Source organism: Maylandia zebra, linkage group LG2 (genome assembly GCF_041146795.1).
Source record: "Maylandia zebra isolate NMK-2024a linkage group LG2, Mzebra_GT3a, whole genome shotgun sequence".
Lineage (NCBI taxonomy): Eukaryota > Metazoa > Chordata > Actinopteri > Cichliformes > Cichlidae > Maylandia > Maylandia zebra.
Window position 1 is genome coordinate 45,843,815 of NC_135168.1, and position 27,760 is coordinate 45,871,574.

Genomic DNA, 27,760 nt, shown 5'->3' on the forward strand with positions numbered 1-27,760 from the left:
GTCCAGTTATGTGAAGCTGCAGGTTGAATTTGATTATGATTCGATTTCAGATGTTGTCATTTTTTAATGAAGAACTTCATGCATTGGGAATTTGTGTGCCCTAAGTAGCCTTTTTGGCATCAGTTATTCTGTGACTTTTTCAGAGTCAAATACTGATTCTCTTTGTAGATGCATATTTCTCATTTAATATATTTTACAGCCACTGTTTACTTTCCTGTGCCTTTGTCTGGAGAAGTAACTTCATTAAATGTGCACCTATATGATCAGTTAATTTTAATACAGTACTGTGCAAACGTCTCAAGTCCCTCCTCATTTCTTTGTATTCTGCTAGAAAAACTGGAAATAGGTACAGCATTTCAGATTAGAATACTGCACCTTTTATACTGCTCAAGTGAGAAACATGTAAAAAAAACACATCCTATGTTAGTTTTACAACACCATGATGGTACTACTACTGTAGCTCACATGTTTTGGCCCTGCCAACACTTTTTGAGGCCCTCTCACACTTGTGTGGAAAAATGGTGGTACATTTTTCATACATCTCCAACTTTGGGGGTTTTCCCTTTAGTGATCACAGTTTCTGTGAAAGAAACAGGCACAGCTTTAGCTTCATTAATAAGATGATTAATGAGAAGCAGATAAGTCTACATCTTTAAATAACTGGATTAGAGCTTTTTATGCTGCGGTTAGAAAAACTGAGGTACAGTCAAGTCAACTCTCTGGAAAAATTCAGAGTGATCTGATGATCATCCATTGGATAGTGGAATAAAAAAAATGAGCGAATCACAATGCAACACCTGTCACCAAAACACAACATGCACTCCTATTTCTTTATTTGAATTTGTGAAAAGTGTCAGTGGCATCCAGTTTAACAGTTTAATTAATTATATTTTTGTGTCATCGATTAAATTCCCAAAGAGCTGTATTTGAAAGTCATGTTTCACCTGCGTTTACACTGGACCTCATTTTTTGTTGGTTTCTTTGAAGGATTTCACACAAAAAACTTTTGACAGCTTTCATTCTTTGACTTTGTGTTTTCTCCTATTTATAGAAATATCTTTCATCACAATGTCACACATGCTGAACTCTATTTTTGTTGGTTTTATTTTTGTTGGTCGCTGCCCAACAGCTTGTTGGTCCATTACTGTTATGTTTGTGTGATAGTAGCAAACTAATGTCTGCCAGGCACCATTAAGAACAAAAAACATTTGCATAAATGGTTACTTAAAAAAACAAAAAAATAACTTAATGACTACTTAAATATTTGAATATCGTGCACATCCCTTGGGGTTTTCCCTAATGCAGTTATGCCTGTCACATAGCCATATTTATGAGCACAGCATATATACTGTTTGCAAGTGGCAGCCAGTTACAGGAACGTTGGCTTATACGGAGGGGAAGTGAGCTAAGATGGCACATTTACATAGTAAAAAAAGAGGTGGACATAGTCATTATCACATCACGTGATTAGTTTTGTTGTGAAGCACTCATATGAGCATTTTCACCAACACGCATCATCCCAGAGGAGAGTCCACAACAACGAAATCATGTGTGTGCGTGTTTGTGTGTCCAGGGTAATGGCATTTGGCAAAAAAGATTCAGAGATTTCATGAAGTCAGATACTCAGAAACCATGTTGTCACTTTGTTGCATTCGTTATTCACGTTTCTCAAAATAAAAGTCTTCTTTTATGTCTTTATTCAGTTGATGAACCTCTTCTAGTTGCAAAGTTTGAGCTGTTTATCTCACTTTTAGCTCAGTTTTGAATCTGAAAAACATTACGTGGGCTAGATGTGGTACACACACAACAGCACAGCTGACATTTGGCCCATATGAGGTTGACCTGTGGCTAAGTTTATGCACTCACACTGCATCAGGGCTACCAATTCAGGCCAAATGCAACCTAAAATAACTACAAATATGAGCTACTGTCTCCAAAATGTGTGTTAAAAACTCACCTCTGTGCCACTTGTCCATTTAAGTTTTTGTTATTTATTTTCCTGGGTACCAATCAGCAGTTTGGACAAGAAAGCAGCGTAGCTTTACAGTTAATCTTTGGGTTTCTCTACTAACTAAATCACCTCTTACCTGGGTATATCAACCTGGTAACTTATGCTGCTCCAGAGTTGGTTATGTTCTAAATTAGAGACAAACATGTATGAAATCACCAGTCAACTCTTTTTGTGTCACTGTTGCAGTTTGTTGATCAGTAAAAACTCATATTAAATAAAACATTTACATGTAAAATATATGCAAGGTAGGCTGACTACTTCTGTAAAATAAAAACATCCTGGTAACCTGTTAACTTTAACATCTGGTGGTGTCCATCATGCTTCTGCACACTTGTCTTTTGGAGGTTTCTCTCTCCTCTTCTTGTATTTCATCAACTGTAACCACAGGGTTCAGCATTGGCCCTCTGTCCCAATTACTTATTTTACCTGGACCACATACTGCTGATGCTAGCATCCTTCCCCAGAACTGTGCCTTGACAAACTCATCTCTTATATCTAGAGACAATTTTCTTGTCCTCAAAGCTCATTTTTTACTTTGGCACAAACCCTCTTAGAGCTGGCGCTGACTAAATTTAATTAGACACTGGAGGTTGTAAAAGCATATCAATGACCTTTGATGGAAATAGGTCACACCAGAGCTCAGTGTCATAACAAAGGGTCTGAACACTTGCAGTATATAAATAGGATATTTCAGTGTATTATTTCAGTACAGGAACACTCCATGTTTTTGCTGCCTCATTGTGCTGTATTCTCTGGGTGATCGTGATTTGAGGAAGGCATCCATCTCAGTCAAGTCGAGCAGCCGCCTCTACTTTTTTCGGTGGGTGGTTGTTACATTAAAAAAGTCTACCTTGTAATTTGAATGCAAAAACTTCACATTTCTATCTTGAATGTAATTAAATCATGTAAGATCTGTATGAAATTCAACAACTTAATTTGTTCTTGTTGAGATCACATGATACAATCTAGTAAGAGTGGTTAGTTGCTGGACTCATGAAATTCACAAAATCGCAGGAGATTTCAAACTGCAGGAAAATCACTGGAGTTATACGAGGCAGACAACTACACACACGCCACGTGTATGCTATTGCTATTTATTGTGTTTATTGTGCAAATGGTTGTTTGTCTCTACGTGATAGACTGGTGAGCTGTCCAGGCTGTACCCTGCCTCTTATCCTATCACTTCTGGGTTATGCCCAAACCTCCCCTGCAACCTGGATAAAAATGGAAATTCTGCAGCAAGGAGGCCGTTAGTCGTTTTAGATCCATTCAATTCCTATGTTAACCAGACTCTAGACTTTGTTGAACATTATGTAATATGAAGACAACATGTAGTATTTAAGTATTTAAGTAGTATGTAAGTGACCATGTAGTATTGGGGTAAAAGCTATTCAATAGTGTTGAAATAAAATGACAAAATTGCAAAGGATTAAAATATTCCAAGAACTCACCTTACTTCATCTAAACATGTTTCAATCGCGTTTTATCAACACAAAATGCACGGGTTTGTTGAATATGAATAAGTTGTGTTGATTGAACTCAGTTGTTTAAGTTTCTGCCAAAGAAAAACACTTGTGTGCAACCAATGTCCACTATTGAATTAAGTAAATCCAACATGGTCCCTTTTTTCAGTGTAGACTGGTGAGAAACAAATAAAACCACTTTGCAAGTTCCTTAACAAACCCTTTTTTTTTTAGTCTTTACTTTAATAAAATAGAAACAATATTATCTGGTCATACAAATGTCCAGTTTAAAACCTCTAAATTATCACAACAAATCATTTAAAACTCCACATCAAACATTTACCAACATAATTCAATTATTAAATACATCTTTCAATAAAAAAAAAAAGAAGTTAAATTGCATCTCTCAACCCGGTATAGCTGCTCAACTGAGACTGCATAGGAGTAACAGTGTGCAAGTCTGCTGCGAATGGAGTAAGTGCAGTGGAGATGGAGATGCTCAGACGATATTGTGGAGCATAGCGACAGCCAGAGCGATGAGGGTCAGCGAGGACGAAGAGACGGAGGCAGACGAGCCAATCTCAGCGAAAGGCTCCGTGTTTCTAAGCATCCAGTCCTTCTCCTCATGAAGGCCCTGATTGTCCAGCTCAGCACCCACCAGGCTCCGGATTGTCTCGTAGTATTTATTCAGCCAGTGAAGCTGGTGAGAGAAGAACATTTACTGAATGTTTACTGTTTAATATTCCAGCTGAATTTAATAAGCTTTATTCCAAAGTAACCAAAATTGCTTAACAAGGATAAAACAGAATTTCCTTTTTGTTTTAGTGAAGAAATAAATGCACATTATGAAAGTGTTCGCACGTAATGATTCATTTATGCAACACATGATGAACATCCTGTGGTTCCTCAGTTTTCCTCACAGTCAGCCTATTGTCATTACGCAGAAATGTTTAGCGTTATAAATTTTAAAAAATGTATCGTCATTGCTCCTCAGATGAACCACTTTATTTCATTTTGGAGTGTTATGGACTCTGGAAAAGATCATTTTCAGTAAGAAGTCTGTGAAACTGACGACTTAGACTTCCGGCTCTGATGAAATTCAGTTTGCACAACCAGTCAAATGACGTGATCCATTTTTAAAGGACTTACAAAACAATCCTTCCTGTGGCAAAATGCAAAACAATCTACAAAACCATCGATTGGGCAACCATCGATTGCGTGCTGTATGTCTGTGCTGTACACTCCAGTTTTAAGGGGCTTCACAAGAAACTGTACTTAAAACACTGCTGTTCAAAGGTACAGAGCCTTGCTATCTGGCAACATGTGAGAGATTTTGAGACACTGTCATAAAGGTCCACAGAAGGATGAACATGGTGAGCAACAATACTTAGGTAGGCTTTGGATTTAAACGATGCTCAGTTCATACCGTGGGGCCCCGGAAACAATTCAAAATGAGGAAGGCTTTTGGGATGGGTGGGCAAAAACCATTCCTGATTTGAGAACTGCATTAAGAGTGCTGAGAATGACGGTCATGGTGTGAGGATTGACTGCAACATAAAGAAAATAACTCCACAAATAAGTTGTAAGGAAAATGCCTTCATTCTAACACCACAGTTTACTCTATATACTCCAACAATTTCTGCATGCAAGCCTTCATTCAGGGACTACTGGTTAGCTTTGACCTTGTTCCAGTCAGATTTGTGAGGCATAGTGTAGTTACTCATACTGTACTTACCCATTAATAATAATGTTAGCTCACCATATAAACTGAAAAGGGCTACAATTAGTCCCTTTTTACGAATCAATGCAAATCAGACGATTGCAATTACAGAGCAGAATCAGTTTTTAAAAACAAGACTGTTTAGTGTCTGACTCCTGACACCTATTCTATTTATTATAAACAGCCCCTAAGAATACATATGCAAACAATTCCCTACACTATTACACCATCCCGTGTACTCAATTAGTGATACAAGACAGGACTGATTCATGCATTCATTCAAATGCTGCAGCAAACATTGAGACCAGACAGCATTTGTCTAATCTTCTATTATCCAATGTTGGTGAATCTGTGTGACTTGTAACCTCAGTTTCGTCTCCTGGCAAGCACTCTGTGTGGTCTGCACCTGTAAACCATCTGCTCTATGGTTCAAAGCGCATTCAGAGATGCTCTTGTGCATATCTTGGTTGTAGTGGTTATATTTTACAATTCTTCTCTAACATCAACAAGACATTTCTAACCAGGGAACTGCTGCTCATGGGATATTTGCTTTAAAGTGCACAAAAATACACTAGATTTAAATAATACCAGGATTTAAACGTTCATGAACTCTACAAAAGTAACATCTGTTTGTGGTTATCAAAAGTTAATGTCATCTTGATTTGAAAAAAAAAAAAAAAAAAGCAGCATAACAAGTTCTTACATTTTCTACTTCTAAAGAAGAGCCAAAACACAGAAGTTGATTTCACACGTGGTTTTGTTTTCTTTACAGAGCGTTTTGATCAGTGAACCGTAGACAAACTGCAGCTTAAAGCGTATAATGGGGGATTTTAAGAGGAAACCAGCATTGGTATTGCAGGCAAAAGAGCCTCTGATATGACAGGTTTGTATACCCAAAGGTATTTACAAATTAAAACTAGAAATTAGTTTTGGGGAAGTAAACTCACACCGAGGTGCAGCCGAGCATTCATTTTATGCCTTCACGTCAGCACATATTTGTATCTCATTTTCAGAAATTGGAGGCAAATGTCTTGTAGTTGATTATGCAATGAGATGCAATTTCTTACCTGCTCTGAGCTGAGCAGTGACATGTCAATCAGCTTTCTGTCATATGGAACCAGTGATACAGTGTCAAAGGTCAGGTAGTTATTTCCATACTGAAGGACAGAAAAGAAAATCCACATAACGTTACCTTCACGTTACATTAAAAAAAATGATATAATTCCAGATTATCAATAAGGCACCACTTAATTTTCACCTTTGTCTGAACCGGTACGACCACTGCAACATCTTCAATCCGGATCCCAAAGTCATTCTCCTTATAATATCCAGGTTCTATGAGCAAAATCAAGCGATTTTTCAGGATTTTGACATTTTGCACAGAAAAACTTTACAAAATAAAACTCACCGATAGACGTGAACATGCCGGCTCTGAAGCCAATGTTGTTGCTTTGGAAGCCAACAGGCCCTGGGGATACATTACATTAACTCATGATTAAAATGCAAGTTACGTTACAGAAAAACAAATAAACCTCTCCATGATTTACTCTACAATATATACATTGGAAGCTTGTGAACATCATGCAACCTAAAGTGTATTTTCATGATCATGCTGGTCAGTGGATATCAAGTATTAAAGAGGAATTATCAGAGGTCATTATTCATGAGCCAAAATGTCAGACTTCAGTTTCAGCTTTTTTACTCTTTAACCCTGTTAATGTGGTGGAACATACAGCTGAGACTGATGAGAATAGTTTTCTGGAAAGTTAAAGGCGAGCTTTTATGATTTTTGTATCTCTGTCATACATTACTGTCGCTGTGGATATCCATAATATAGTAATCTCAGGCATTTAGCTAAGGCTGTAAGCTGGCCGGGGACCTTTTGTGTGGATTTGCATGCTCTGTCCAGGTACCTGGGCTTCCACCCACAGTCCAAAGACATGCATGTTAGATTAATGTGAATGTGAGTTTGAATGGTTGCCTCTCTGTTTTATGACTGCTGGGACAGGCTCCAGCCAAACTGCAACTCTGATTTGGATAAGTGGAAGAAAGTGGATGGATAAATGGATCAACAGACTCTTGACTGACATTTCAATGTTTTATATATTAAACAGTTGAGAGATGATGAAAATAATTGTTACCTTCAGCCCTATTAGGAATAATTTCCTCCTGATATTGTTAAAAAACAATTAAACACCATTTGGGGCACAGAATGGACCAGCCACTTAAAAATCAGCCCAATTTTATTTATCCTTGACACACTGTATGATTTTATTTATTTATTCATTTTAACTCAGAAGGTGGAGAGAAGTAAGCAAAGCGTGATAACTAAACAAAGTGTTTTAATACCCTCTAGCATCTTTTTTGCGGAGGCTGGAAGGAATAAAAGTAAAGCTTTCAGAGGTTTTTTTTTTATCCCACTTTGTCTTCTGCATCTGTAATAATGCAGAAGACAAAGTGGGATAACCGTTAAATTGTTTCAGTTTCAACATGGTTGATTTAGTGGAAGATTTGGTGCCACTTCTCTTTTTTATTAAATTATACGTTTCCTTGAAATTCTTGTACTTTGTGGCTTTTTCGAAGTTTTTGTACACCTGGGACACATTTGACATGGACTCTCATCCACAGATAGATACTTAGTAACTACTACTGGAAAGATTAAATGCATAAACCCTTTCTCTCGCAGTGTAGCCCATTTTCTGAAACCTTTCTGAGATATTGTTGTGATGCATAGATGCAAGTGTACGCACTGAAAAATAAAACAGTGTTCAAAAAACAGCACGCGGCATATTTGGCATCTCAAAGTCATCTCCAAATAAAGGTTCGTACACTCATGAACTCCGAAGTAGTTTCCAACACCGTGACCTGTGCCATGGCCGTAGTTCAGGCCCACCTCCCACAATGCCCGGCGACCCAGCATCTCCATGTTCACACCTGTTGATGAACAAAAACCTCCAGTCAGACATCCTGTACCAGACACGCTACATCTACTCACAGCTATGGTCTATGGTGGAGGAAGGGGGCTCTCTAGTGGTGAAACAGAAAGATTTCATTTAAGATGTGTTTATTTTTCATTCCCACCTCTTGTCCCGGAGGGAAAAATGGTTCTGGATATCTCAATGTTTCCCATCAGCACTCGAGTGAAGGCCTCCTGTGAAGCAAGACATGTGGTAAATGATAGGAAACTTGTGTTTTGAACAAAATAATAAGAATTAAAGAATTAGCATATTGAAAAAAATAGAAAGGAGCAAAGTTGATTGATTACTATATGACTGATTAGACTGATTATAAGGAAATATTAACATATCTTCTCTATCAGTAATACCTTTTGCATTTCTGTGGGCTTTCCCCAGTGAACCGTCCGAGTGATGTCAGTGGTGCCATCTCTGAAAATAGTGAGAGACACGGTGACTCATTTTAAACGCTCGTGACATAAAATGAAACTACAGAAGTGTGTGAAGAGATCATTTTTACTCACAGATACTGGCCACCAGAATCAACCAGGTACATCTCATCAACTGTCAACCTCCGGTTTGTTTCTTTTGTAGGGCTGTAGCACAAAAACAGGAAATGATAGTAGCACTGCTTGCTGGTGTTTTTCAAATGTGTTGAACTATTAGCAAAAGAAAAAAAATGCCTTCATGCAAAAAATCCAAAAACATAATAATGTTATTGTTATTTTGTGATAACCGCAGGGCTCTAAGGCTCAGAAAGATATAATCAGGCTGTTTATAATGAGACCGTGCGGGCCTCATTTTGTGAGGCACAAAAGTTGAGGAAAGAAAAATATTCTCAGTTACTCATCTTTTACAGATTTTCCTCGATGCCTTTTATGCAGGTCTCACATCAGGAAAGTCGTCCTCACGCTTAGTTCTCAAAACATCTCTCACAACACACACTCATTTTTATAAAAGACAAAAAAGTGTCAACACATGCAAAGCCACTCGATCACTTTAACTCTGCAACCAATGACTAAAAACCTTTCAGTCAAATAATTTTATGTTTTCATCAAAACCTTACTGGAACCAGCACCTCTCTCTAAACCACTCGCACCACCTATTTGTGTGATATATGCTTGTGTGTAACCAGGCATTCCTGACACAAGACTGAGAGCATGCATTTCTATTTGCTTCAAATCAAGGGCATCTGCTACTTCTAAGAGTGCTGAGAATGACGGTTATGATGTGAGGATTGAATGCAACATAAAGAAAATAACTCCACAAATAAGTTGTAAGGAAAATGCCTTCATTCTAACACCACAGTTTACTCTATATACTCCAACAATTTCTGCATGCAAGCCTTCATTCAGGGACTACTGGTTAGCTTTGATCTTGTTCCAGTCAGATTTGTGAGGCATAGTGTAGTTACTCATACTGTACTTACCCATTAATAATAATGTTAGCTCACCATATAAACTGAAAAGGGCTACAATTAGTCCCTTTTTACGAATCAATGCAAATCAGATGATTGCAATTACAGAGCAGAATCAGTTTTTAAAAACAAGACTGTTTAGTGTCTGACTCCTGACACCTATTCTATTTATTATAAACAGCCCCTAAGAATACATATGCACATTTACACTAAATGGCCACACCTTTGAATATTTGATTTCAGGTGTTTTGAGTCCCATTTCCACAGGTGTATAAAGCCACAGCAGAGCCATGCAGTCTGCTTTACAAACGTGAAACAATGAGTCACTCTAAAGAGTGCGGTTCGATAATAGGATGCCACTGCTGCAACAATGTGTGAAATTTCTTCCCCCCTAGATGTCACACAATCAACTGTAAGGGGTACTACAGTTAACGAACCACCACCACAACCCAGCCACAAAGTAGCAGACCACATAAACTTACAGAGCTAGGTTACAGCTAAGGAACTGTGTGTAGAAGTCACCAACTTACTGCCGACGCGATAATCTCATAGTTTTAAACATTTTCTGTCATCAAAAACTGTGTGAGAGGAGCTTCATGAATGGGCTTCCATTGCTGAGCAGCTGCATACAAGCCTTATACAATCCTGTGTAAGCATCTGGGGTGGAATAAAGCATGATGCTACTGGACAGTGGTGCAGTTGAGTTATGTGGCGTGTCAAGTCATACTTCTCTGTGTGGCAGTCTAATGCCACACCAGGTCAGGGTTTGTTGAATTCTCTGTTTTCAGCTGTGTGGTAACATTTTGAGGAACACCCTTTTCTAGCATGTCTTTGCCTCAGTGCACAAAGCAAGTCCCACAGAGGCATGGTTGGATTAGAACTTGATGGGTCCACACAAAGCTCAACACCGATTGGATGAACTAGAATGGCAATTGTGAGCCAGGACCTCAAAGATACTTTTGTGGATAAATGGGCAAAACTTCCCACAGACAGGTGTAAAGTACAGGTATTCTGTCCACATAGTACAGTGACTCATCTTTTGATGTCAGTCTGAATGCAAAAAAACTAAATGAGTGTATTGAATGTGTTTGCGTGTTCAGTCTAAGCACTCCAACATTTTTTCAGTTTCTGCATACAAGCCTCATTCAGTTAGTCTTGTTCCAGGAAGATCTGAGGCAGTATTCTGGTGTAATTACTCATACTGTACTATTACTCCAGATTTCCCCATAAACTGAAAAGTGCTACACTCAGTCCCTTTTTAACATCAATACAAATCAGACATCAATATCAGTTTTAAAAAGCAAGACTTTTCAATGCACAGTGGTTGAGCAGGTTTAGGCTTACTTGGATACAATCTGTCATTTGGTTTAACTCTAGTTTTATTTATTATTTATTTTTTAATTCACGATTAACAAAACCGCTCATTCTGCTTGACTTGCAAACAGTCTAACACTACGAATCAATCACCATCACCATCAAGGGACTTGCCCACAGTACAGTGAATCTGAATCAGCTTCTGTGACAGTGTTTTTCCTGTACTCGACCCTTAAAAAAAACTAAACAAAACACTGAATTAAAATTATAAAGCCACAGTTTACTACAAAATGCTTTGCTGTTTGTCATATCATCTGACTGTAGAGGTTTCTCTCTATAATATTGTAGGGTATTCATTTGATAACATTCGGGGCGGGGGGCTTGAGATGATGGTTATTGTAGACTGGCACCTTATATAACTGAACGCATTATCAGAACTCGAGTATGTGACATGTGAGCTGAGGACGTTTATAAATAATTTGTAGGAGCTGTAAAATGAAAGGTGATGATTCTGCATGACTGTTTCCAGGAAACGTGTTTCTTGAGTTTGTGACAATCTTAGCTCAACCAGCTTTCAGTATATTTGGGAAAACTAAGTAGTTCTTTTAGGAGTAAAAAGATCCCGTCAAAAAACATGCAAAAAGAAGATTTTGGATGTATATTTAGGATATTCTACCAGAGATTTAGCATGCCAGCAAAAACAAGTTCCTGTTTTGGCTTTAAGTGTTTTTTTTCTCCCCTTCTTTTTTTAAAAAAATCCAGTAATGTTATCCTATTTTTACAGCTATGAGAACTACAGAACATCATGCAAAAATACTAAGGTACAATATTCATTTAATAAATGCCTTGGAAAAGTCATGTTGGTTGTGAAATATTTAAGAAGGTTAAGACTGCTGCGAGTACACCACAACCACCAACAAAAGCGGCAACAAGTTAATGATACCACAAAAATGTTACAATGCTGCCTTGTTGTGGAACTACAGACAATTACAAATCCAGATGCGTAATGTCAGGTTTACACAATCATATAAGGTCCTAAAGGGACCTATAATTAAATCTTTTGTTACTTTTTTAACCTTAAACTTTTATGCTTTTTAAGGACCTTGTTGTTTAGTTTGTGTTCTTTTTTTTGGTTTGAACATCTTGGGTCATAATGGAAAAGCCTACACTTGAATTCCGATTGATTTTTTATCTTATAATCCATTTAAAAAAAAAGTGCACCAATGAAATCTTGAATATCTGAGCACCTCACAATGATTTAAAAAGATTCAGCAAACATTTAGGTCATTTTTGGCATCCAGCATGATAGTTTACTGTAATCTTCTTTGAATGCATCCTTAAAAATGCAAAAATGAGTATAAAGATGTCGGGATGAAAATTAATCTCACCTGTAATGGGCAAGAGCAGCATTAGGTCCACTTGCAGAAATGGTGGCAAAGCTTGGGCCTCTGCTGTCCTTCTGTTTGCTGGAATGACGTTCACATAATTCTTTAATTATACTGTTACAAATTTGAGTTTGAGTTTCATAATTTCTAAAATTTCTCATCTTTCATGTGTAACAACTCCTTTAAACTTTACATTTTCAAATTAAATAGTTGGCTTCAAATACTTCATGTCAGCCGTCCCTGTTCCCACCCACCTGCGGCACTTGTCGACGTATTCTGCAGCGGTCAGTTCAGTCGCATTCCCCTCTGGCACGGTCTTTTCCAGCCACATCAGGAACTGGATAACAGCAATGGCATCCCTCACCTGCACAGAGTCACCGTGACAATGAAAATGATGCAGATTAAAAATGCATATGGCATGTTGAAAGGCACCTTTGAATGGGGTAATGCATTTACTCAGATGTATGTTTACTCAGTATCTCCTTTGGAGGCATTATGCGTGTCTGAGTGGATGACATACGTGAGCATCCCGTAAAATCTGCTGCTCAGTCTCATCTTTCACAGCTTTTGTCGTCAGCACGGGAGAGTAGGAACTTGTCAATAGTTTGTCCTACATGATGCAAAAAAATAATGATTATTAATTATTATTTTTTATTACCCATTTTGTAAAATTCTACATATTTATTAGTAGAAAGGCCTTGTTTAAAAAGGTGGAAACAAGACCCAGGGGTACTTAAACTCAGCCTGACCAGTCATTTTTTCAAATCATGTAATCCACATGGTCTGACTAAAGAACATGGGGATCTTCATAGTGATATGTGATATCAGGGGGGCGTTACTGCACAGAGAATAGTTATTTTTCACATCTGTGAAGGCCCGGTTTGCAGCTGTGTGTGACATGGCTGGAATGATAATTGGCACCTCCTAGTCTGAAGTCATGGTTCTCAATTGGAAAAGGGTGGAGTGGCTTACTCTAGGGTCAGGAACTGGTTGCTCCAAGCGATGGAGTTCAAGTATGTCCGTGACTGACGAAGGAAGTGGTTGTCACTGTTCTGATGGCTCCTGAGTCACTAAATTTAAGGATAGGATCCTGCCTTCACCCTTTGCCACATTAGTTTGAGGTAGCAGCAGAGTGGTTCGAGCGGTCCAGGGAAAGAGCTCAAATGCGATCACCTATCAAAGTGTTCGCAATAAAGCAAACACTTTGTGTGTCGTGTTCTGATAGGGTTTCCCATAGCCCAGGAAGTGCTACACTGGCAACCAACTACTCCAACGCTCCATGTCAGACCCACAGCCCATGCAGCCAATGCAAATAACATGACAAATAATTCTTGCTTAACATGTTCGAGGCCACAGCACTCGCATGTCAGTGCCCTTTGTGCCTCTTTCCCCCCTAAAGACGTATTTTTTGCTTTTCCAAAAGTTTTTAAACAAGGAAGCCTTTTGTGCCTCTCATTGTTAACAGAAGTCCCACTTGAATATATTGGCATCAACCCCCAAAAAAGAGTGCCTGGCAATCCAATGGGGGGTTGACTCTGTTCGTTATTACCTCCTGGGATGCCCATTCACCCTCTGCTCATTCCACGCCCCACTGCAGTGGTTTCATAACATGAAAGATGCCAATGCTTGGATTAACTGCTAGTAACCACCTAGTAGTGGTCCATAGGTTGGGAGGTGCAGATTGCTGGAGCTGACTTCCTTTCTAATTCGTGAGGGGGGCTGTAGGTTAAGCCATACGGCTCCCTGGGTTAATTCAATTTTGCTACGTGGTGGCGGGAAGTGGTTCGTGGCTCTGGCAGTGCCAGGTGAGGACAGCTGACAGCAATGATCTAATCAGGTCCTGAGAACAAGCCCATTCATCTATCAGAATCAGAATCAGAATCAGAAACTTTATTGTCATTGTCATGAGAACATGGATATTTGTTTTTAGTCTGTATCTTTTGATTTATTTGAGCTACTCTACCAAGTCCCGATGTATTAAATAGAGGACATCCTGGGCTTTCCATTGATATCGCATGTGTTGGCCTCTTGGGTGGCCTCTTTTAGCTCCAAAGAGAAAAGAAATCACAAAAAACGTCAATGGGAAGATTTATTTCCCCCTCGGTTCTCAGGAGGATATTTTACGCAGTAGTGCGCTGGTGTGTGGAAAGGAGTCTGAGATGGCTGAGAGTGTGAGAGTGGCTGGAGCTGTCCTGGGAAGGAGCTCAAATGATCATCCATCAAAGAGTGCGCACTAACACATTGTGTGTGAAAACTAGACACTATGTCTGCAGCATTATCTTTCTCATTTATGTTTATGTATGTTTATGTATGTATGTATGTATATATATATGTATATATTGTACTATTCTTAGTTAGCGTATTGTCTGTCTTGTCTTAATGTTGGTTTAAAATGGAGCACTGTAACAAAAAATAATTTCCCCCAGGGATCAATAAAGTATTCTGATTCTGATTCTGATTCTGATTCTCATAGCTCAGGAAGTGCTAGTCCTTCCTCAACTTTTTAAAGCTTGAAGTCTGTGGCCATCAACTTTACAATGAGCATAAAGCAATAAACCTTTGCAGTTTTATTTTATAGGTCATCTGTCCAATATTTTCAGTTAAGCACACTGTAAATTTAGAAGGAGCCCTGTCACAGACTATCATCCTATCTGAGCTGTGACAGGTTTGAGCCCTTGACACCATAAGTGTAGGCAGACAAAAAAATAAAAAATAAAATAGATGCATTAGTTTATTTTTTACAGTTTTACTGGGAAAATATGAATCTGTGTTCTCTTCAGTATATTACGCATTAGACAAACAGTCATTTGATCCAAAGAATTGATTAGTGCAGCTTTATAATTTACAACAGCTCTTCCATCGAGAACAGCAGTGCAAACAGATTGTTAGACATAAAAAATAAATAAATAAAAAACTATCACGGTGGGCATAATTATGCTGTGCAACACATAAAAGGAAATAAAAGGTCTGCATACCTGTGGTGTAATGACCTCATAAAGAGCGTAGTTTGTGTACTCTGTACCGATCCACACCTTAACCCCAGGCCTGGTCACATAGTTCTTCAGATGATCGAGGATGGTATCATAACCTTTTAGCTGCACACAGAGGGCCCCTTCACAAGAGGCATTCAAGTACACCTTCAACTCTTCAGTCACCCGCTCCACGTGGAGAAAGAGCCTGTTACATGACGTGAAGGGAAATAAATACTGCATATCCTTTTACATAATATATAAACCACTGATAATAGGTTTGCAGCTGGTATTTGTGATGGGAATTATAGGAAATAAGGAAATACAAAACGATTTTTATTCGGTGAAGTGTAGTGTCTAAAAAAATGAACCTACCAGATCTCATCCATTGTGAGTAGAGTGTAGGAGTAGAAGAAAGGGTTGTACGGGATGTCATTGCCACGCATGTTGAAAAGCCCTAAAAACAAACAAAGAAAACATCTCACTGTCAGCAAGTTCATTTATTTCCTCACTGGGATCAATTTGGGCCATGAAGCGCTCTTTGCATCTATTGTGAGACTTACGCGACTCTCTCTGTGTAGCTGCTATTTCAAAACAGGCTCTAATTCAAGTAGGAGTCACGAACAGTCTTCCGAATGGTACCCTTCCTGTGTTGGTTTGTGGGTAGACTGCCTTTGTATAATTCAGTCTGCAGAAATCTTGCTTATTTCCGATTCAATCACATCATTTAACCTGTGTGGAGTGATGGAGCTGGAGGAGTGATTTTAGGCTGACATATAGAGAAATTGTTTGAATACGTTTCTAAGTGATTTCTTTTTTAATCCTAATATTCTTTATCTTAAAGGATTCTTTTTTTGCAATTACTTTCTTTAAAGTTAACATGTTCATTAGTGGGGTGAAGATTTTGTACCCAGTGGTAGCTTTAGACAGTATAAAAGATGGACATGGCTTCCAGATCGGAAGATGGAAAATAAAGTTTATGTACCTTAAAACTGCATTCTTTTGATTGCCAGCAGGGGGCGATAGCTGACTCTCCTGATGAGGTTTTGTGCTCAGTCACTCATTTTGGGTCATAATTGAGAAACAAGTGGCAAAAATAGCTCATCTGTATTTTATTGTGCTTGTGTCCATTGAAACAGGAAAGAGAGCCACACTGGAGTTCTCCAGAATCAAAAACGTGTTGCCGGCTTACTTTCGACACTGCCTCCATCAGGCAATAGGTGCTCTCTGCAAGTAGACATGCTACCTGAGATCCCAATGGTCTGCCAGTACATTGAGTGATTTGTGGTCATATCACCCAGCCCTAATGGATGGATTACTTGGCTGGTTGTCCATCCAATAAAGGTTACACTGACTTGCTTCATATTGGTACATGTCATGACGTGAAAGACAGGCCCTGGCCCTAGTTTAACTTCAGTTGATATCTGATCAGCCCAATACACCGACAAGTTAAAACTTCTTAGAACTTAAAACTTCTTCACCATTAGTTCATACGGGAAGATTAAGTATTTAAAACACAAAAACTGCTAAAATAAACTATTGTACTTTAGCAATACTTTAAGAACATTAATGGAAGTGAAAAAAGCTTTTTTAGAGTCTACGAATGTGACAGAAAAACAAATACATTTATTTAGCAACAGTAATTATTTATTATTATAGTAATTATTTATTATTATTTATTATTTATTTAAATACTTTTAGACAAAGGTATCCTTGCTATGTGTCTTTTTTAATATTTGTAGATCCTCTAAAGGTAAGGATATTACTTAAAATGCAATCAAATCATCTTTAGTGAACCCTTATTTTAATCACGATATTAGTAGTGTTTCATAGGTTTTTAAATTAAAGAAATTAATTAATTAGAAATGAGAAAAAAAAAGTCAGTTTTCTACTGACTGCTGTGCTGTTACACTGTAGAAAACAAGGCCTGAAGCAAACAAATATGCAGTGCAGCTGCATGTCACTGGTAGGCAGCATGTTGTTACTGGTACTGAACAGTTAGGACCACAAACACATCTAAAACAGATCTGAGACATTTTCAGGTTAATTTATATGCAGCAGCTGAGTAGCTTGTTGGGACAGGATGTTGGGCAAGTAAAAGAGCAATAAGGAAAGCTATTCAGGGGGACTTTAAAATGAACTGATATTTCCTTCTTGTCATGCTGAATAGGGGAATGTAGTTCTGGACATTCAAATAAGCTTGAATCAAATGGGGGGAATTTAAATTCTGCCCTCGTGGTGGTGAAGAGCGTCTAAGACCTGCAATGAATGCATTAGAGCAGGATATGCCTCAGGTGCTTTTCTCAGTGATCCAGTTGTAGCTCAATATAAATATGCACCACAATTAACTAAGGCATTTCTGAACAGAATTATAAGATATATAAGATTGCAGTTACTTACAAGCCGTTTCATCCAGCGCTGAAAGCAGGAGGCCTGTGGGCTTGTATGGATTGTCCCCCATCTGAGTTCGTATGTGCTCCACTTTCTCCTGCCAGGTCCTCTCTACAAATATACATATTTAATTTTCATTTGCATCCAGTGAGACACATTTGATGCTAATTTGTCGTACAGTGTGCTTTTGTCCATCCTCGAAGAGTGGCTGTAGCTCAGGAGGTAGAGCAGGCCGTTTGCTAATTGGAAGGTAGATGGTTCAATCTAGAAGATACTAAGCCCACGTCGCTCTCTGATGCATCCACTGGAGTAGGAATATGTTTGAATGTTATATAGAAAGCACTTGCTTGCTACAATTTTAACTTGGACTTGTCTGAGTGCTTTTTGCTCAAAGTGAGTTTGTAGAGAGTAGGGCATGTGAAGAAAAATAACACTTAATTGTTCATACTGGGATTCTAACATTTTCACTTCACAAATAATGTGGTTTAAACAAAACAAATGTTATTATTAGCAAATAATGCCAAAATAGTTCGAACAGAACGTCTTTAACCACAACTCTTGATTATTAACAGTTTAACAGTATTTCATTTTTAGGTCAAACAATCAATACAGATTATCGTCACACTGCTCGTTCACACAGTAAATATCTGGGTGTTTATTACTATGAGAATTTAATCTGTGTGTGTGTGTGTGTGTGTGTGTGTGTGTGTGGGGGGGGGGGGGGGGGGGGGGGGGGGGGGGGGTCAAGATGTGACCACATAAACGACTTCCCTAATCCTGCTGGTCTGGAAGTCCAGCAGTTCATCTAAACAAAAGGCACTTAGACTAAAACAGATATACTTGTGTTTGCTATACCATAAATCAGTAAGAGAAGATATAACCTTTCTCCTGACCTTAAGTTGTGTGTGCATGCCAGAGTGCTCTGGGAGGCGCACAGAGTCTCCACAGACTACTACGGATCAAACCTCCATTATTATGCAATCGATAATAAAACCAAGCATATATGAGTGAATATTTCTAAGCATAAATGACAATCAACCATATAAACCTAACAGCTAACCAGATCACCTTCTCTATTAGGAAGTTAATGGCATGCCAGAGTTGTTTTTGCAGTTCCTTCCGCTGCTTGTAAGTGACAAAAATGTCTTGTTAACAGACGTAAAAGACCTGCTAACTTACTGAAATTCTGTCAGAAATTCAAGTCTACTTTGCACAGCATTTGAAATGACTTACACAGAAAGGTGAGAAATTTGTGGAGAGCTGGACAAAGTCAATAAGGACAAATGCAGATGCACTAAACCAGGGTACAGCAACACAAACTGAATCACTGAATGGGGAGAAAAAAAATCCTATCCCATCCAAACAGTTTCCACTGTTTAGAAGAAGTAGACAATTTCTCTTTACAAAATCATCCAGGGGCTTGTTGGTCTTTTCAAAACCTTGCGGAATCTAGGCCGAATACCACTGATGGGGTTGCATCCAACACATTGTGACCCATCTGTGGGAGTAACCAGTCTCATGGCGAAACAGCATCTTTGGTAACTCTAAACAGATCTCAAAAGCAAAGGTTTATGAGGTATTCTGTGCTTTTCAGACATAAAACTTCACTTTATTTCCTATAGCAACTAACTACTATGATCTTAAATCAATAAATTGCTTTCAGTGCTCCACTTGTAGCTCTTAAATGTTTTACTAGAATTGTAGATCAGCAGCACCTGTCTCTATTTGTTAATCTTGCGATAGATTGGTGATCAGTTCAGGGTGTACCCCTCATCATACCCTATGACAGGTGGGAATGCCTCCAGCTCAACCGTGATGCTAAGCTGGAAATACGGAAGAAAATGGATTGATGGATCTTTCAAATATAATGCTTTGGCTACTCCAAGGCCTTTCTAGTAAATAGGTCCTTTACTCTGACGTGCAAGCTTCTCATTACTTAATGGACTTCTTCCAGACAGTTAGCCAAGCAGAAGAACGAGCTTTCATGTCTAAACTATGAGACAATATTTGCATGCTATATGGATTTCTTTTTTGTGCAGCTTGTAGTCACATACAGTCCATTAGGTTTATGGTGCTCTCCATTTATTCAATGTGCCTATTCTGACCATAAACTGGACAATATGCTCATCCAGTCTAAGTTGGTATTTGATCCATCAGCCTATTGTAAAACCATCGACATGCTATTTATGGCTCTGTTTTGCGAGCGGCTTATTGCACTCTGTCCAGTTTGCAGGTATTTATCAGCACACAGATAAAAAGGACCACACACAGGTAGACCAACAGACTGAAAGATGTGTGCTCAGTACAATCGTAAACACACGTTCACATAAAGGAAACCTACGTATGACTCGGTCAGGCAGGCGGGTGAGGTTGTCAGGCGGGACCGACGGTCTTTCCTTCCACACTTTGTCGACCAGGTTCTCTGTGATGGACTTGAGGCTGCGATCGCTCGAGTCCAGATTGATGTTGTAGTCTCCCTGCGTTTCTAATGGAGGAAACTGCAGATGATTACACACGCTGAACCGAATCAATCACAAGTAAACAGTCTGCATGGCGTCTGGAGGCTTTGTCAATAATTTTCCCATCTACTTAGGTGAGCACTTTATTGATGTTAAGCCAGACTGACAGGTGGGGAAGAAACGTGAGACTCACTGAGAGAGAAGAGGAAGGGATCAAAGCCGATCTCGTCACCCTTTGGCACTTCTGAGATAAGCCACTCTGCCACACTGCTGATGGACACTACAGAGCATCACACATGACAGACCGCAGTCAGGTTATTTGAGAAAATGATGCAGAAGGTGGAAAACATTGTAGCAATTTTAAAACCAACTTTTGGGTTTATAAAAGAATATAAAATAAAATGAGCACAAATAATGTTAATCAGAAAATACAGTTTCTATCAATGAAATGATACATTGTAACATTGAAAGCAAACTTTGACCAATCGAACTGGTTCAATGTCGGTGTTAGAAGGGGTTCTTTGGGGTGAAGGTCCATCTAGAAAGCTCACTTGACTTGATGATGATGTTTAAAACACTCTTAAGTTATTGCAGTGCAATTGAATTATGTGGTTAACAGCATTTGCAACAGTGGATGGGCCTATGCAAGTCAGATATTTGGAAATACCCCACTAAAAAGTGGTCAGTTTTTGCAGCTGTTGGGTTTTTTTGTTGCTGTTTTTTTTTAATCCCACCTGAACTTTGAACCTCTGCAGGAATTGTTTTCTGAATTTTTCCTGTAAAGAATAAACTCCTTTCATTGTAATACTTAATATTAGCAAATCCTTCCTGAATTTGAATTTTAAAGCTGCTTATCTGAAGAGCAGAGGTCAGATCAACATTCAGAGCCATGCATTTAATGTGTTTTCCCGTATTTGCCTGACAGTACTTTTCAGCCTCCCCTACCTCTCTCTGTGTTGCAGCCTAAGAAGCATTTGTTGCTCAGTAATTTCCTAAAACTGTTTCAGCAAATGTTTCCCCGACCAGGAATGCAAATCCTGAGCACTTGCAGCTGTGGATTAATACATACATGGCTGTAATGTAAGTATATTTATTATGTGTATCATATACACAGCAGTAGAGGAAGATATCACATAACCCCACCATAGCCTTTTAAGAAAAGAAGTAATATGAGAAACAGATACAACAATTCATCTGAATGTCTTAGCAGAAGTTGAGACTCAGCAAACCAACAGAGATTTTTCCAATCATCCATTGTCCAATTTTGTGAAGCTGGTGTAAATTGCTGAGCCTCAGTCTCTTGTTCTCAGATCATAGGAGTGAACAGCTGGTGTGATCTTTTGCTACTATAGTTCATCTGCTTCAAGCTTTGATGTGTTTGGTGTGATCAGGACTTTCTGAAATACCAACACAAGCCTGTCTGATACCAACAACGATGCCACACTCAATGTCACTTGAATCAAGTTGTCTTGACCATGCTTGGGTGATTAAAGCCAATGGTGTCATGTTATTGGATGACTAGATATTTTCATTAACGCACTGATGAACAGATGTACCTAATGAAGTGGCTGGTGGTGGGTGAGTGTATGTGGCCCTTTACAGGCCTCTTTTTTCTGCAATCCTTGAATGACATTGGCTGTCATGAAAAGCTATAAAAAAAAGTAATAAGTCCCATTAGTTGCAGTGTCTTAATTTTTGCTTTGGTGTTAAAGATTTTTGTTAATGAGCGATGTTTATTGATATTAAATCTGCTATAATGGTTTTTAAAAAAGGAAACATTTAACTGGAATCGAATGGTTGCTGTGTTGTCATAACAAGTAAGCAAAATAGGACCACTCCTACCATCTTTTTCCAGCTCCCAGTTGCAGTCCATCTGTCTCTCAGCTTGAACCCAGTAGCGGCTATCTGTCCACAGAGCGGCCTTGTTCAGGGTAACTACAGCAGTGCCTGAGGAGAGGCAGGAAAACAGCTGCGTTATAGAGAGGGCAGCAGCAACAGTGAATTACAAATGACTATAAATGTCAGAGTTGACTCAGTGTGTGACTGGACAGCTAATCTGAATTTAAAAGATGTATGTGTGATTGAATGAGAGGGTGAGCAAGAAACAGTGATAACAGTCCGGTAATGTGGTGCGGATATATAATCAGGGTTTACATTATCATTCCACTGGTGCACCCTCACATCACAAATACCCATCAATGAATCTTAATAAAAACCCAGACAATATGGCTTCTCATAATAGAGTTTCACATAGGTTTGATGGAGTGTAATCAGCGCTCTACTGAACTGTCATCTGCTTTCTTGTCACTTTCTGTGGCGATCGTGGCTCAAGAGTTGGGAGTTCGCCTTGTAATCGGAAGGTTGCCGGTTCGAGCCCCGGCTTGGACAGTCTCGGTCGTTGTGTCCTTGGGCGAGACACTTCACCCGCCTACTGGTGGTGGTCAGAGGGCCCGGTGGCGCCAGTGTCCGGCAGCCTCGCCTCTGTCAGTGCGCCCCAGGGTGGCTGTGGCTACAATGTAGCTTGCCATCACCAGTGTGTGAATGTGTGTGTGAATGGGTGGATGACTGGATATGTAAAGTGCTTTGGGGTCCTTAGGGACTAGTAAAAGCGCTATATAAATACAGGCCATTTACCATTTCTTATTCTTTCACAGTTAAAGCGTGAAAACAGAGCTCATCATTTCATAGGGAAGTTCCACTGCGAGGGCGAGTGCCTACATTTGAGGACATGCTGTCGTGCAGCAAGTGAAAGCAGGGAAAACAAATGAATGAGGAGCGAGATGTATGGCGAGGATGTGGGATGAAAGCAGAGGAGCTGCGTGACCGAAGATGTCGGGAGTGAGTCATGGGGAGGAGGAGGACGAGACAGAAAAGGATTGTACCTGCAGAACCAGTGAAACCAGTCATGAAGGCCAACCTGGCGTCACGTGGTGCAATGTATTCACTCTAATGGAAAAAAGCATACACAAACTCAAACACAACAAACACACACGAGCTTTAATCTCAGATGACATAATTATGATGGACAGCATGTGTACCAGGTGAGCATCGGTGGCAGGGATAATGTAGGCAGAAATATTCATGGCACGCATTTGCACTCGTAGCTCCTCCAGCTGGAGAGAGGTGTTTACTGCTGTGCTGGGGAGGTACTACAAAACACACACACACACACACACAGCAAGAGTAAAAATCTTCAGATTGAATAAAAACTCGAGGAGCTGCTGATTCATCCATCTCTGTATTTCCCTCCATAATCATTAACTGCAGTCCATGTGCTGCAATCATTAACTACGTGCACAAATCTCATGCAACATGTCCTGATCTCTGGGATTGGAAGTTTTAGTTAGTGTTTAAGTTGATGTTTAGTTTTTGCTGAGTAAAATCATTTGTTCAATTGTTATTGGTGTGAAAAACAAGCTTCCAGATATTTTGGACCCTGGTTTGGTCTGTTATTCAGCCTGCCTCTACTCCTCCATATGGATCAGTCACATCTTTGACTTCAGCTTTATTTTCAGCTTCCTTTGTGTAATTTTAGCAAAGAAATCAACAGTATCCCCTTATATAGACATTCAGTTGACAAGCTAATCTTACCGGTGGGGTCAAAGAGCAGTTCCTCTCAGTTGATTCTCGTGCAACAGCACCATCAGTGTTTCCTGAAATTGCATGCACACAGAGGTAAAAGACCTTGGAAAAGTGATACAAGTGACTGAATTGAGCTATGCAGGCACGTTTTTGGATTAGTCTAAAGTAATCTTTCCCTTTAAAAGGGGCTTATTGTACCAAATCTATTCGGACAATCTGAAGGTCACAGCAATCTGCGGGACCAAAGTGACTCAAGGCTTTGAGGACAAGAGTCAGACTGGACACACAGAGTTTATATCAATCCCATTAACCACAGTTCATCCAGCAAGAGAAGTGCAATCAATCAAGATACTCCATTCTGTCATGTCCAAGTTACTGCTGATCAAAAACCGCTCCGCAGAGTTTATGCAGTCAAATTTTGTGCAAAGAAATACAGACAAGTAAAACCACCCGGCACAGACAGAGGAGAATGCATATACTTCTTTAAATGCAAGTCTTCTTTAAATGGTCTAAGTGCTTAAATCATGCAGTGTATGTACATGCAGACTGTAACTGTCCCTATAACAGCAGCTCCTACATGTGAGCTGTTCGCCACTTGACAGTTTCTGTACTGTAAACAAAGAGAAATATTGATCGCCACAGTGGCTCAATAAAAGTCTTCACACAGAGAGCAGATCTTAATCAAAGAGGATAAAGAGGAACTTTTTTTTACCTGTTAGTGCTGCAAGATACAGAGCCAGCAGCCAGCTGAAAGAAGGCATCTTGACACTCCGAGCCCTTTGCGAACAGATCCACACACGGAGTGGCTGAGGATCTGATGTTGCATGCAGCGTATGTGTGAAAGTGTGTGGGGGTGTTGCTCGTAAAAGCATTACTGCCCTCTCTCTCTCGCTCCCTCTCTCTCCTCCTCCACTGTCACCACTCATTATCTCCCTGATAGGAATCCTGTGTGGTGGCACTGGAAGTGAATCTTAGTACTTGGAAAAATTCCTGACCAAAAATATGCATCCATCCATGAAAAACACCCACCTGTTTGTTTTGTGGGGTTTTTTTTGTTTCCCTTGCATCTGACTCAACAGTTTTGATTGTATTATGATGTAATTCAGTGGCTGTGGGTTAGAAATTCCCACTTTTGTGCATTTTTGAACACTACTGATATTGTTATTGTGTATATAAGAAGAGAGAAGCAGTCTTACACTGAACAACATGGATAAAGCTGCTTATATTCTGTGACTGTGTGATTGGAGAGTATTTGTCAGGTGGAAGGCAAGAACAGGACCCAAACACAGGACTTCCTGGTTAGAGGCAGTGAATTTATTTACAGTGAGAAGTGAAGGGTAAAAAATAAACAGTTCAAAAAAGTTGTGGCTCAGTTTGTGGTTACTCAATCTGCAATCTGGGGTTCGGGCCACTCCACCACAGCCTTAATCTCGGCCATCTCCGCCCGGAGCTGCTCCTGTTCTACAATGAAACCAACAAATGTGGAACTTGCATTTCTCACCTTTTACAAACAGAGGTTTCTCTAGTAGCCACTGAAGAACAAAGCAAACAGGATTCTCATGACCGGACAGGGTCTTCGGAAACATCAGAAAGTTGCCAAGGTAAACAAAAACAAAGTGATTCATGAAGTCCCTCAAAATGTCGTTCACCGGAGCCTGGAAAACCTCCGCAACCAGATGGTAAGCAACCAGATGGTACGCGTTGCAAAGCTCAAGTTTGGTGAAAATGGTGTCCCCTGCAGTAACTCCAAGGCTGAGGACAACAGGGCAGAGGGTACTTATTTTTAACTGTGATTTTGTTTAGTAAGCGGAAGTCGATACAAGTATATACAAAGTGTCTGTACACTTTCTTTTCCACAAAGAGTGAAAAGAACAGTGAGACTTGAAAAGCAAACTGTTCCAAAGTCGTGACTCTGTTCGTGGTTACTCCTGACTCCTGTGCAGTGCTCTTGGTCAGTGGTATGTGGTGAAATCCCACACACAATATTTACAGGTGTGCTCTGCTCCCGCCAAACTTTCTTTCCCAGGTTCCTAACAAAACAAGATGTGACGATTAGATTAACGTTTCTCCAGGACGAGGGATAAAGACACCTCAGAGCCGGGGCTGTGCTGACGATGTCACTCCAGCGTCAACTGAAGTCCAGCCACTCTGTTAGACTGCTGACGAGGATCATCAGCTGCAGCTCGTGAATCTTGATTGGTGGAAGATATGGCTGGCTTCAGCGAGGGAACTCCTTAGGCCTGGTGTTGCCTGTAAACCAGCACACAGGCCACACACACTCACACACACATACCCACATAGAAGGAAGCAGGGGACTGGGAGAGAACATAACAAAAATAGATCGACCGGCGAGGACTGACGTACCATGACAGTATTTATCTGAGGACAGATAATAAAGACATGCGGTCGTGTTTGTGTCTGCACACCAAGACTACTTGTAATTCTGCAGAGATTCCCATAAAAATCAAACAAAAAAAACCCCCTTTGGTATTTTTAAATCGTTGAACTCATGCCAAACAGATAATACCACTTAGCTGAAAGGAGGAGGAAGAAGAGGAAGGTAAAAGGAGCAGGGAAATGTATGAGGAGAATAATTACAGCAGCAATACATTAAGTTGTCTTCGAATATCTTTCTAGCTTCTCAATTTTTTTTAAATATTTCATTTTCATTTTGAAGAGATAGTTTGATATTTATGCAAAGACATAAATTGGCTTTCTTGTTGTGAGTTATGTAATATAATCAAATTAAAGCCACAGGGAAACAGATGGTGTGTTTGTAAATGAAGGTACCATCTAAATTCACCTATCAACACTTGGATAGCTCACTAATTAACATACGTTTCATTTGATGAAGCTGCACAAAAGCTGAAATTGAAAGGGGGATTATTTTTTAGGGGTTGAGCACATTGACTTTCTTGGGTCTTGCAGTCGAGAGGATGTTTCCTTTGGACAGAGCCTGGCCACATGTGTCCCTCCGGTCTGTCTTTAGGACAAACTAAAATATGTTCAGGATACATGAATAAAAGATGGATGCAGCATCTGTTTCTGGAAGTGCCTTAACCCTGTATTGTTTTGAATCGACATCAAAGGTAACGTCTGTGGTTTCAGTAAAAAATCAGACTGTAAGAAGATGAAGTAAACTTCATGACCACAGAAAATGCCATCGTAATGGGTTTACATTGTGAATTTGTCACTGGAGGCCGGTACATGGATGTGGATCCAAATACAGACACCAAGTGGAACACCGATAAGATTTAAACAAGCTTTGTTGTGAACACAGATTAGAAATGGCAAGATGAGGGCACATAGTGGGGAGTCTCTATCGGGGAGGCACTGGAACAGCGAGAGCTAGGTCAGGTTATGAGAGTGAGGAGTTAATGCAGGGAGGAGAGAGGAATACTGATTCTGCAGGCTTGCAGGCGGAGGTTGTGAGGCTCTGAGGAGGGCAGCCGAGTGAGCATTCGAGAGGTGAGTGAGTGACTCTTGTTCCAACCTTGTTTTCCTCATAATACAGAAGAGATGACAGGCAGGGGGACAAGCAGGTAAAAGCAGTTTTAATTCCAGTGAGTGGGTTGCAGAGAGGTGTGGAGAATCTTGCCAAGGAGACCAGGTTATTGAGCTGCAGGGGAGTAAAGCAGTGATATCATGAAGAAACTGGAGGCACAAGGAAATCAAGGTAAGTACAGAGCATGAACACGAAAACAAGTAGCAATGAAAACCACCACGAGTTAGCTGACAAACTGGTGGAGAATAGAAGACTGCGCTGGTCTTAAATACAGCCTTTCTGATTGTCGCCAATGGATGAGAGGTAAGTAGGGCAGTTGAGGGAACAGGGCTCCGCCCAGAAGGCGGTCAGAGGTAGACACAGGAAGGCAGTGGAAGCCAGACGCTCCCTCTGATCCTGACAGAATTACTGTTTTCTGCCTTAATTAGAAAGAAAGTTTTTACTGCTCAGTACACCATTAATGCTTCCATAGAAAGTAAGGACATGCCTTTTGGAAGGACTTGCCAGAAGAAAGCCTCTTCTGTCTAAAATAAATATGGCAAAGTTACATCTGGATAAACAACAAGACCTCTAGAACAATGTCTGTTGGA

The 27,760-nt window shown here is 39.8% G+C and overlaps 1 protein-coding gene across 1 annotated transcript; it reads right to left on the minus strand.

Moving 5' to 3' along the window:
- Nucleotides 1-3,685: 3,685 nt before the first annotated feature.
- Nucleotides 3,686-24,533, minus strand: xpnpep2 (X-prolyl aminopeptidase (aminopeptidase P) 2, membrane-bound). Its single transcript, XM_004545744.3, has 21 exons — nt 24,378-24,533; nt 23,675-23,736; nt 23,122-23,232; nt 22,966-23,029; nt 21,926-22,030; nt 20,277-20,363; nt 19,966-20,109; nt 17,634-17,735; nt 15,609-15,690; nt 15,240-15,441; nt 12,785-12,874; nt 12,519-12,628; nt 12,268-12,345; nt 8,673-8,744; nt 8,520-8,580; nt 8,276-8,345; nt 8,024-8,128; nt 6,603-6,662; nt 6,453-6,529; nt 6,262-6,351; nt 3,686-4,174 (listed from the first exon to the last, which is right to left on the minus strand). Exons 1-21 carry the CDS (start codon nt 24,424-24,426, stop codon nt 3,974-3,976), a joined length of 2,022 nt encoding a protein of 673 aa, XP_004545801.2. The 5' UTR covers nt 24,427-24,533; the 3' UTR covers nt 3,686-3,973.
- Nucleotides 24,534-27,760: the final 3,227 nt, after the last annotated feature.